Genomic DNA, 12,066 nt, shown 5'->3' with positions numbered 1-12,066 from the left:
ACCTTCCAGAGCAAGAGAGAGAAAATCTGATAGAGAAGCGTGGGGACAGAACTGGAGAAGGCTGGTGCCTCTTTTTTCCTGAGTGTGGAAAGGGGAAATGCAGGCCGTTTGCTACCATAGAAACCGACCCAAGTATGTGGGAGGGGGAGGCAAGGCCCATTCCGGGAACTTACAGATCTGACTTTTGTCAAAGTTAAAGTGTTCTAGTCAATAGGTGATCTTTGTAACGGCAAGAGGTGTGTGTGTGTGTATGTGTGTATCCTTTTGATTTAATTGAGTTCCAACTGGCCTCCCCTCCAACTTTGTCTTTGGAAGCTAGTGATTCTTTCAGTGTCTTTCAGTTACAGCTTCTACTAAAACAAAAGTTAACAATTAAAAAAAAAAAAAAGCCATCAAACCCCCACCATGTAGCTCTATGTCTCAGACATCTAACATACACTGCAGAGAGCCACTGGATGAAAACCTCACGTTACACAGATAGTTCTATTATTCCTTTTTTCGTACTCTTGAGATTTCTCAGGAAACGAGCAGTTTAAAATTAATTTTCTCCAGAAATGCTTGGGTGTTTGTTCAGTCAGTTAAGCCTCTGCTTTCAGCTCAGGTCGTGATCCCAGGATTCTGGGATGGAGTCCCGCATCGTGCTCCCTGTTCCGCGAGGAACCTGCTTCTCCCTCTTCCTGCCTCTCCCTCTACTTGTGCTCTCTCTCTCTCTTTCCAACAAATAAATAGAAACAAAACCTTTAAAAAATAAGTAAAATGAATCTCCCCCCCCCCCTTGAATCCAGTTCTTTTTAATGTTTAAAAGTGAATGCTGAAAGCACTAGTCATCCTCAGCACAGTGGCAGGACACGTGTCCTCCGTGTGCTGTTCCTTTACAAGTCCGTGCTGCGGGCAGTCACCTTTCCTTTTCCCTTACCGGTCTTTTAGTCCTTCCCAAACCATCACAAGGGGCAGAGGAGCAGTGGGCCAGATGTGGGGAGGGATCCTGAGGGAGTCAACATCTGTCTTCCTGCTAGGAAGTGATAGGAGAAAAGATACCAAATCAACGTAAATGTGTCCCTGTGAATGGCGGGAGTCTCCGACACTGTGAGCATTCCTGAGCGGGTTGGGCAGGCTCTGCTGGGCAGGCTCTTCGCAGGAATATTGTAAGAGGGAGTTGGACTAGATGCTCTATTTTATATATGTACAGTTTTAGATTCCCAGCAAAACTGAGCAGAAGGCGCAGGTTTCCCAAATAGAGCTCCTGCCCCCACAGGGGTGTGGCTTTCCCACCGTCAGTATCCGCCCCCCGCCCCCGCCCCCGGAGTGTTATCTTTGTTTATTTTGACCTGTATTGACACATGACTAGCACCCAAAGTTTATAATACGGTTTACTTGTGGTGCCCCTTCTGTGAGTTTGGACAGACGCACAGTGCCCTGCACCCGCTGTCGCAGTAACCCACAGAGTAGTCACGCGCCTTAGAAACCCTCAGTGCCCGGCCTGATCATCCCTCCATGACGCCTCCCCCCGGAGGACCACTGATCTTCTTCGTGTCTCCTTGGTTTTGCCTTTTCCACAATGCCCTATGGTCAGAAGATACAGGCCTTTTCAGATGGGTCTATTCCACTTACTAATATGCGTGTAAGGTCTTCCATGTCTTTTCATGTCACGATAGCTCCTTTCTTTTTAGCGCTGCCTGTTCCACTGCCTGGATGGACTCCCGTCCTTTTCAGTCGTGTGTGTGTTTCCGTTGACTGCAGGATGGCGCTGACCGGGCAGCTGCACAGGTGGAATGAAAAGGAAGGAGCAGCTGGACAGCTACGGCCTTCCGTGCAGGAGGAATGGCTGAGCCTCGGAGTTCAGAATGGGCGATGATGCTGACACTAGCGGGTCACTTTCGTCCCGGCCGGGGCAGAGCCCAGGACTCCACACAAACAGGATGTGTGCGGGCTTGTTCAGTACAAGTGACAGAGATCCCACTCAAACCAGCTCAATCGCAAAAATGACCGTGTTGACTCTTGTGACTGGGAATTTCAAGGGGTAAGTTTGGATTTTCAGGCGCGGCTTCACGCAGGGCTGGAAGAGATGCCATCGGGGGCCTGGGCCTCTCTGCCTCGCACCTCGGCTTTCTTCTGGGTTGGCGTCATTCTGAAGCAGACACCCCCACGGGGCTGCCACACCAGGGCTCTCTGAGCTCCACGCTTACTCTATTAACGATAGGGCAAATGAGGCATCCTTTTTGCCAACAAAACTCTCAAGGAAGAATTTCCCTGGGCCAGCCCTGAGTGAATCCCAGGGGCTTACTGGTATCCACTCCTGCAGTTAGGGACCGGTATGCCCCCCACTACCATTACCTGAGCCACATGAGAGCGGGGGAGGGGATGTATCGAAGGGACTGTTGGGGTTCTTATTAAAGAGTGGAAACGGATCTATGTAAGTGAAATTAATAGACAGTTCCTGTACCAGACGAGAGGCAAACAGTTCTAAAAAGCAGAGCTGGGTGTCGACACATTTCACAGAAGCCAGGAAAATAGTGCTCTTAAATAGTGGTCTTAAAGCAGTCAACTGAAAACTTCATTATATTCTTTTGTAGTTGAAAATTAAATGTCTGGTGGAGTCTGATCTCTCCTTTTCTGGGCTCACATGTTCTTCAGGTCCTGGACAAGTAGAGAGGAACTGTTGGGCTCACAGCTTCATTTCTAGCCTTTCTGTGGAGACTAGAAAGCGAAAAACGTTTCCCAGACTCCCTTGCAGCTAGGGTAACGGATACATAATCGCATTAACTAGATGCACTCAGATTTGCAAGGCAAAAGCAGGGATAACTCTATCTTTCTGTGGCTTGGTTGCTTTTTGCTGTAGGGCCCACTGTGGAGATACTGGACTTTTCTGCCAGGTCTGTCTCTAACTTTGTGGGTTTTGAGGGATGGTAGAGTGGAAGAGGGAACAGCTCCCAGGGTGGGCCAGTTCTATAGCTCTGGGAGTCATTTCTGCCTTTCTACAAATATGCATGCCTGTAAGCAATACACAACCTTTTCAATCACTTGAATGTTTTCACAGTCTTCCTTGACTCCCACAATCCAGGTTTTTCCATCTATCATGTAATCCTCTGGCCCCTGGAGCTTCCCCATCAGTGTTTTCTCACACTGTATTGAAATTGCTCATTCATTTCTGTCTCCCATGCTACATGTAATGGTGAAGACTGTGTCTGTCCTGTTTGCCAGTGTAGACCCAGGACCTAGCAGAGTGCCTGTGATATCCTGGGCCCAGACATTCAACATTGAACTTCTCTTCTGTTACCCTAAGGGCTTCCAGAAACTGAATTGTCTCCAGAAGTTCGCAGATCAAAGATGAGCTCTAAAGATCAAAGGAAGTGACAGAAACGCCAGGGGCTGAGACAAAATCGGGACTTGGCAAAATACTTTTTTTTGCCTCTCCTAGTTTCTCATGTTCCCCATCCCCATCCTCATCTCTTTTAGCTCAACAACAACAACAACAACAAAAACCCACAAAAACAAACAAACAAAACCCCCCAAACAAAAAAAAAAACACCCCCACCCCCACCACCACCACCACCACCACCAACAAAACAAAAGAGGGAGAGGCAGCGGTTCACAGGTAAACCATCTCATTGTGAACCTCCTGGCTGTTTTCTATGTTCTTCATCCTTCTCAGACTTGGGCCCCATCCCTTATAGCATCTGTGACCTAGGAGGAATTTTTAAGCTAAGCTAAATGTTTTCTCATTTACAAGATCAAAGTGCGGGGCCTTAGAGATGACCACAGATCCTTTCACGCTATTGCCATCACAGGGTGGGATCTGTGGCCCTGAGCCTTGACTGTTAATCTCGGTGGGTCTGTGATTGCTTGACCAACGGAATATAGCAGAAGGGATGCTGTGCGCATCTCCATACACAGGCCTTAAGAGGTTAGCAGAGGTGCTGCTTCCTGTCCTAGAATATCCTCTCTAGGGGGAACTGCCCGCCATGCTGTGGGGGAGCCAGACCTAACAGGAGTCAGATACTGAGAGAGACTCTGGCTAGTGGCGGTTGTCCCAGGCATTCCAGCTGAAAGGCGGACATGTGGACGAAGAAGAAGCCATCTTGGATGTCCAGTCCATCAAGGCTCAGCTGATATCTGAGCCTTCAGACGACTCCCTCCAAAGGCACCAGCCAACATGAGAAGCCCGGGGCGAGAACCGCACAGCAGAGCACAGTCAACCCACAGAACTGTAAGCCTCCAAGGTCTGTGGTGGTTCACTAAGAACAACCTGCTCCTCCCCCTCCTCCATCTCCTCCCTTTCCTCCTCCTTCTCCTCCCCTAACTCCTGCTCCTCCCCTTCTTCCTCCCTCTCCTCCTCCTCTCCCCCTCCCCTCCCTGCCCCCTCCTCCTTCTTCTTTTTAATTCTATGCATTTCCAAGAAGGGGTAACTCTCAGTGTGATCGCTGGAAGCAGGTGGGTGGAGGTGGACCATTTGCTAGGTGTTTTGAATTTGAAGAGCTCCCTTTTCTTTTTCCAACTTTCTCTTGTGTCTTTCTTTTCTGTGTTTTTTTTTTTTTTTTTTTAAAGCACAGCCAGATAATTTAGACCTAAAATAGGAATGCCAAATTCAGCCTGTGTGTGTGATTTTTCAGACAGAAAAATCATAGGCTTAGTACGGGCTCATGGTCATGAAAATCAAGCTCCAGAAGCAAAAATGATTCCAAGCAAAATTGCCCTGACAACTGTTGTCATGTCTGTGTATGAGTGTGTGTGTGTGTGTGTGTGTGTGTATGTATGTACAAAGCAGTTAAAAACTTTAGACTACAAAATTATTTTACTATGTAAGCATCATGGAATTACAGGCTTTTGGGGGGGGGAGGGTTAAAAGAACATGATTACCTGTAATTACAGTCTTGCTAAGTTTGATTTTATGGAAGAACAAAATTCTAGTTTGATTGTTCCCACATAGAAAGACATGGTGCCTATTGGAAATGCTCTTTTTTTCCTTCTGACTCAAGTGGCTAAGTTTATTTCATGTTTGCGATCTTCCTAGAAGTCAACCTTTTATGTTTATTGCCAAGGTTGTTTGTGCGCCTTGCTAATTATGTTGCTTGCTACCAAGTCTCAAACAAAGTTTGAGATAACCCTACTATCTCCCCCTTGAGTTTCTACAGACACCTAAATTGATAGGCAACAGGGTAGCAACTGGGTCAGCCTCATAAATTCTGTCAGTTACTTGGTCAGTTAAGTTCACAGCCTCAGGGGGAGTCAAACTAGATGCCTGACAGGCATGGATAAGGGAATCGGTTTATTTCACCTTTTTATATTTCAGCCTTTATATTACTGATTGCCATCCCCCCCCCCAGAATAAAAGCCTCCGGAACACGTGGGGGCCCCAAGTTAGAAGGGTGGGGTTGGGATGGGGGTGTGGGGGGTTGGGATGGGGGCGTGGGGGGTTGGGATGGGGGCGTGGGGAGTAGTTAGCCCGCATCCCCTGACGCACGCTGCAGTCAGTTCCAGCTACAGAACGTTGCTTGGATGGGGTCTGCCGCAGAAGCCTTTCCCTAAGGAGACCCCAAGGGGCAGGATTTGGGGATTTTGTGAGTGCGAGCCCACAGCATCAAGTCACTTCACTGAGTCTTGCCATTTCTTGGAACCAGAAGCAGAGTGCTGCGGACCCCTCCCGGTTCCTGACTCCCAGGCCGGTCGGCACCCAGAGACAGCCGGGATAACTGTTTTCTTGCCCTTTCACAGCTCACAGAGGAGGTGTGACTGTGTGTGAGGCGCGAGAAAGCTTGTTCTATAATTACTAGTGATTCGCCGGAGTGCGCAGTACACCCACCCGGCCTGCGCGTCCCTGTGAGCTGGTCGGAGGCTGACCGGTCTGCGGCCCCGCGCGCCGGAGGCCGAGGATGTGCGTCTAGAACACGGGGGACACTACTTTGCCCCAAAGTGAGTTGTCACAGCTCAGGGGAGTGGATATGGGGTCTGTGGAACCGATGGCCTTCGTAGCCAGATCTACGATCGGGGGCACTCAGGCCACGGCAGTCAAGTCCCAACGAAGGAGAAGGGCGTAAGCCGGGCAGCAGGTCGCGCGCTCCCGACCCCGAGGGCACCCACCCTCCAGGCCCCGGCCGCCGCCGCCGGTCCCACGCCCGCCGTCAGGCCGAAGCCCCGCTTCCGGGAACCCGAGGCGCCCCCAACCCCACGGCCACAGCCTCGGCCGCGTGCCCGCTCAGCGGGCGGCACCCGCGCCCGCCGCTGGCTGCGCTTTCGGCTCGCGCCCACACGCTGCCCCTCTCCGGCGGGCAGCCCCACTTTCCCCGCGCCTCACGGGGCCCCGCACGGCCTCCGGGTGCCCCCAGGGGCGCGGCGCGCGCCGAGCGGCGCCGGGGGCGGAGCCTTTCGCGGGGCGCCTCGGGATTGGCCGCGGGGGGCAGGGGGCGGGGCCAGCCCCGGAGAAAACAGCGCGCGCGCAGCCCGACTGCAGTCCCAGTCCCGAGCCCGAGTCCGAGCCCGAGCCCCTGTTAGTCCGGGTTGCCACGCAGCCGCGCTCCCGAGCCTTTTTTTTTTTTTTTTTTTTTTTACCGGGGACCCCTCCGGCCGGGTTCTCCCGCCCGCTCCCGCGCGGCCCAGCAGTGGTCCCGCCCCGCAGGTAGCGTTCCGCGTGGTGCAGCCCCGGCCCGAGCGGCGATGCGCCTCATTCAGAACATGTGCACCATCGCCGAGTACCCCGCCCCGGGCAGCGCCGCCGCCGCCGCCGACTGCTGCCTGGGGGCGGCCGGCCGCCGCCTGGTCAAGATCGCCGTGGTGGGGGCCAGCGGCGTGGGCAAGACCGGTGAGTCCTAGCCCTCGGGCCAGAACGCCTCCGTCCCTGGGGCTGGGCGTGGACGGCCTCGCTGGGGGCTGCGTGTGAGCGAGGCGTGGGGGAGAGGCGGGAGGGCAGCTGGCCTCCCGTGCCCTCCGACTGATCCGCTGCCCCTCGGCGAGGGCCTGAGCCAGCATCGCCTCCAAGCCCCTTCTTCAACAGATGAGGAAAACGGGGACCCCAGGAGGACCAAGCCTCCTCCTGGGCACCGCCGGGGCAACTGGGATTAGAACTTTGGGGTTCTTGAGTCTGTCTGGCGGTGCCTGGAACAGAAGGGGCACTTAGGGAACGGAACCCCTCCTGGAGGTCTTTAAGGTTCAGAAAGACCTTTGTCTCCTGGAAGCCTTAGGTGTGGCTCAGCCGGGCTCAGAGGAGGGGGGTGAGCCAAATGACCCTTCCAGCTGGACAGAGCCATAATTCACGAGGCCTTGGACGCCTTCTACCCCCCTCTCCGTTGTGTCTGGAAGAAGGGTCAAGGAGCTGCAGGGTAGGAATTTGACTTGGTGGCTGCCCGGCTTGCTTTCTCTGCCGGAGTGGTTTCCCAGGCTGGGGGTGGGGTGGACACCGATTTCACTTCTTATGCCAGAGTTAACTCTCTCTCCTTTCTCTTTTCTGCCCTACAGCTCTGGTGGTCCGGTTCCTCACCAAGCGGTTCATTGGTGACTATGAAAGAAATGCAGGTGAGGGGGCGCATTTGGGACGAGTGTGCTCAGCTAGCGCAGTACTGCCCTTAACCATTTTCCAGGGTCTCCCAGGGAGCCTCCCTCACAGGACAGTCTGAGCATCAGGATCCTGCCACTTCCAACTTTGCCTGCCCCTCCCCTGCCCCCCCCCCCTTCCCATAACTGCCATCTGGCCTCATTCCATTCCTAGCCCATTCATCATTTTATCAAGTGCCTGAAAGTATTCTCCTTGGTATGTTTTAACTATAGGGACCCCAGTTGGAAGCACCCTTTGTACTCAAGAGCCTCTCCCTTCAAAACACTCCTGCAAAAGTCATAAAAAAAAAAAAGATGGTCAGCTCCTCCCCCACCCCTCTCCCTCTCTGTTGGCCGCCTTTCAGAGGTGACCTTTTAAAGCAGAGGCCAAAGGAGAGCTGTTGTAAACCTAAAGTTCTCTTTTCTTAACAAAGACAAAAATAACTAGATGGTAGAATTTGAGGAGGGGAGCTCCCAAATAAACGAGAAGACACTATTTCAATCTCTGTGATTAAAGATGGCCACCGGGGAGGCTTAAGGGCTTTCTACCTATGCTCTGTTAGCAAATTGCTTAAATCCGTAGGCCATATTTAGTACCTAAGGGGATTATTTGAAATGTGCTCTATAAACCATCCTGAGATAAGGCATGACAGTCTTTTGCTTTGATGTAGATCTGGCTAACATGGTGTCACATTTTTATTCCAACTGATGACATTGGCTGTGCATTTACTAGCAATATTTGCCTACCAAGTTGTTAATATCTAATGACTAAGCGGATGTCAGAGAGTAATGAAGTACTAAATTAAAACAAACGGCCATGCATGCTGAACAAGAAAATTTACTTCAAGGAAATACTCTAAATATGGGAGATCCATTTAAAATGAGCTACGTCAGTCTCCACAAACTTGTAAACCGTGCCTTGGTTTTAATAAATGCCCTAATCTGGGGTTCGAATTGCAGTTGTTTAAAAAAAAAAAAAAAAGCAGCTGAAATATGCTCATTAAGTAGAATAAACTATAGCTTATTTGTGTGCATTGGTTCAGGTTGTATATTTTTTCCTACTTAAAAAAAATCCCACTATGTTTTCAAAGTTGTACAAGGAGGAAAAACTGTATGTGAGTGTGTATGTATGTGTTTATATATATATATATATCCCCCCCCCGCTCTTTATAGGTAATCTCTACACCAGACAAGTGCAAATAGAAGGTGAAACCCTGGCTATTCAAGTTCAAGACACTCCAGGTGTTCAGGTAAGAAGCTCTGAGATTCGTGACTATAGTCCTCCTCGGCTGTGGAATTGTTCAGTTGTTCTCAGAATAACACGTTTTGCTGAAGAGGAGGGAAATTTGAGGGAGGTAAGACTAGGCTTGTACATGTTGCTTGTCACTTGGGTTGTCTTTGGCTATTGATCAGTCTTTGCCGGGCTTCATTTGGGGGATGTGGCTGAGGACAGAAATCTTAGGAGGGTTCTACCCGGCAGGAGAGACCAAACCAAACCCACACGGAATTGGCACCGTTGCCTTGCCTTAGTTAAAACGATCAGTTTTTACCTTTGTGTATTTGGCCCTGAAAAACCAGCCATTTAGGTACAGTCTTGAAGTCCGTGGGATCACTTTAATATTGTGGAAAGTTCCTCTGTAGACAAAAGAGCCCTGCTGGTGTATGTGTGTGTTTTTTTTCCCTCTTGAACTGGGCGGTTATCCAGGTTTAAATGCTTCCAGCTCCTATCTTCCCTTCCCCAGACGTACTGTCTAGCCAGTTAATTTCCCATTTTGTGCAACTACAAAGTCTCTCCGCGTGGAGTTCTCTGCAGGTCAATTTTCCAGTGGCGTGTGGGGAGCTGCACTATTATTTATTCCAACTCCATGCAGCTGGATCAACATGCTGTCCAGAAAGCCGAAGCATGTGGGGAGCTAGCTGGTTTATGGCCTGAGACCCCGCATTACTGCCAAGGGCCCCTTAGACCTGGCGGTGTGGCAGAGCCAGGGGCTCTCCACGTGCCCCCACCCCGGCGTGCACCTCACCCTCCGCCCCCAACCTCTTGCAGGTCCACGAGAACGGCCTGAGCTGCGGCGAACAGCTGAACAGATGCATTCGCTGGGCCGATGCTGTGGTGATCGTGTTCTCGGTCACCGACTACAAGAGCTACGAACTCATCGGCCAGCTCCACCAGCACGTCCAGCAGCTGCACCTGGGCAGCCGGCTGCCGGTGGTGGTCGTGGCCAACAAAGCGGACCTGCTGCACGTCAAGCAGGTGGACCCCCAGCTGGGACTGCAGCTGGCAGGCGTGCTGGGCTGCTCCTTCTACGAGGTGTCCGTCAGCGAGAACTACAACGACGTCTACAACGCCTTCCACGTGCTGTGCAAGGAAGTGAGTCACAAACAGCAGCCCAGCAGCACGCCGGAGAAGCGGCGCACCTCCCTCATCCCCCGGCCCAAGTCCCCCAACATGCAGGACCTGAAGAGGAGGTTCAAGCAAGCCCTCTCGGCCAAAGTGAGGACAGTCACCTCCGTCTGAAGCGGGGCTGTCCTCGGGGGTTTGGTCTTCCTGGGAAGGGGGCCCGAGGTCCTTCCGGGGCAGGAACGTTGAATGCTGGCAGGAGTTCGTGGTTCCAGAAAGGGCCGGAGCCGAGGGGCCAGGAGGGCCCGTGGAACTGCTGCAGAAAAGCCGCGTTCTGAGCAGGGGACGGAGCCGCGGAGGCTTGAGAGCGAGCCTGCTGAGCCGCGTTTGACCATGACCCGGACTGGGTGTCTTTTCCTTCCGAGATGGGGAGGGCGGCAGAATCACTTTGGAGTTTGTTCCTGACCTTGTAAATGACAGTCAGTGGTAGTTTCAGCGGCGGACTGGGTGTGTGGCCGACGGGCACGAAAGAACAGATTCGGCACTCAAAGGCTGCCCCCTTTCTTCTCTTTCTTTCTTTTCTCTTTTCTCCCCCACCCCACACCCCCAGAAGAAGAACTGCTTTTTCTCTTACACATCCGATTTGCATCTCCGGAACACCGGTCGTGACAGAATGCCTTTCTAACCTGAAGGATACCCAGCTTTCTTTAAGGAACAAGGAGGAAATTTCTTGCCCCCTTGCCCCCCAAAAGGGCGGGGTTTATGGGCCAGATGTGATGTAGACAGACAGACAGACATCTGTAAGCTTATAGTGCCCACAGGAAGGCGCAACGTCCTTCCTGACCCGGATGGTTATGTTTAGTCCAGCACGTGTTAAACAGTTGACCTCTCAAACCCTTGAGCCCCAGCCTTTGGGTAATTGTGAGACGGTATCGTTTTGTTTTTTTTTTTTAAACTCTTGCATCAGGTACAAGAAAAAAAGAAAAAGCCGTGTTCATTGACTTTGGTGTGATTTGTGTAAAAGGCTCACAGCGATGACGTTGGGTCATTTCCTAGGCCTGGCCGAGTCGTGGCTTAAATATGAAAACACGGTCCTACCGCAAGCGAACAGATAGAGGGGCCACCACCAAATCCCCGACAATGCACTTTAAAAAGCCACTCGTGATTTGGCTTAAACTGTAATTAATTTATTTTATGTACAGTAAACGTCATTTTAAAAGAGCAGAGGCCTGACTTGGTCTTCATTGAAGTGTTCGCATTCTGTCCCTCACACAAAGTGTTGCTCGGCGTCCAGTACTTCTTGGTCGCTCGGCTTCAGGCGCCGTGCCTTCCTCGGGCTCCCTCGTAAGTCCCAGGGCAGACTGAAGAGGTGTGTTCTCTCGTCCGCCTTTCACAGGTGAGGAGACAGGCTTACCAATGAGCTAACTCGCTTGTCAAAGCCCCCCTCTGGCCCATGCCTGTGAGCACTGTGAATCCTACTTTGCTGCTTTATATTCAAGAGGAGTGCCTCTCCTCTCCATTCGCTTCAGGATCCTCCAGGTAAAGCCAAGACAGATGTCTGGCTCTCTGTCTTCTGCTGTGAAGACCTCTCTCAGTTGAGCCTTGAAGATAATGCTTCTGTCCAAGATGGCTGCTTCTCTCCATCCATGTGGTTTATTGGCTCACCTCTTGGGGTAGGCGGCCTTCCAAAGGTGGACTCTATTCTCACTGGGAGCTGTTGATGGGGGGAGGTTCAGGAGCTGCTCCCTTGTAGCACGGTGTGTTCAAAGCGGCCGGGCCTCCCGCCACATGAGTGCCCATCATCACGAGCAAAGAATGACACCTTAGAGGAGGGCTTTTGTGCACTTGGATCTCCTTTAGGCCTCGGGATAACCCTGGAAGGAGAGGAGGGAGGAAATTCTGCCACTTACAGGGGAGGAGAACAGGCTCAGTTCAGAGTGAGGTTTTCAAGTTCACACTAAGGACAGGAATCAAGGTCTTCTGACTGCAGTATTATTTCTTGATGTTTCATACACGGGGTACCGCTTGCCACATACGCGGGGGCATGGGACCAAGGGCAGCAGCCCGAATGTCCGGCTAGTGAGGGCCGCTTTGGGCCGGTGCCGGACTTCCAACTCTTTTCCCACAGGGGACATAGGCTGCCTGTTCTTGACAGGGCTTCTGGTGATGTCCCAAACCTTCCTTACAAGGAGGGTAGTTTT

General features: G+C 51.9%; 1 protein-coding gene across 1 annotated transcript; it reads left to right on the top strand.

The window, feature by feature from the left end:
- Positions 1-6,444: 6,444 nt before the first annotated feature.
- RASL11B (RAS like family 11 member B) lies at positions 6,445-11,087 on the top strand. The gene is made up of 4 exons (XM_082728145.1): positions 6,445-6,796; positions 7,450-7,506; positions 8,698-8,774; positions 9,572-11,087. The coding sequence occupies exons 1-4, from the start codon at positions 6,652-6,654 to the stop codon at positions 10,040-10,042; spliced, it is 750 nt and encodes a 249-aa protein (XP_082584271.1). The 5' UTR covers positions 6,445-6,651; the 3' UTR covers positions 10,043-11,087.
- Positions 11,088-12,066: the final 979 nt, after the last annotated feature.

Source organism: Mustela nivalis (assembly GCF_964662115.1).
Source record: "Mustela nivalis genome assembly, chromosome: 4".
NCBI classification, from domain to species: Eukaryota; Metazoa; Chordata; class Mammalia; order Carnivora; family Mustelidae; genus Mustela; species Mustela nivalis.
Note: the sequence above shows the minus strand (reverse complement) of the source record. Positions and strands in the feature narration are given on the sequence as shown.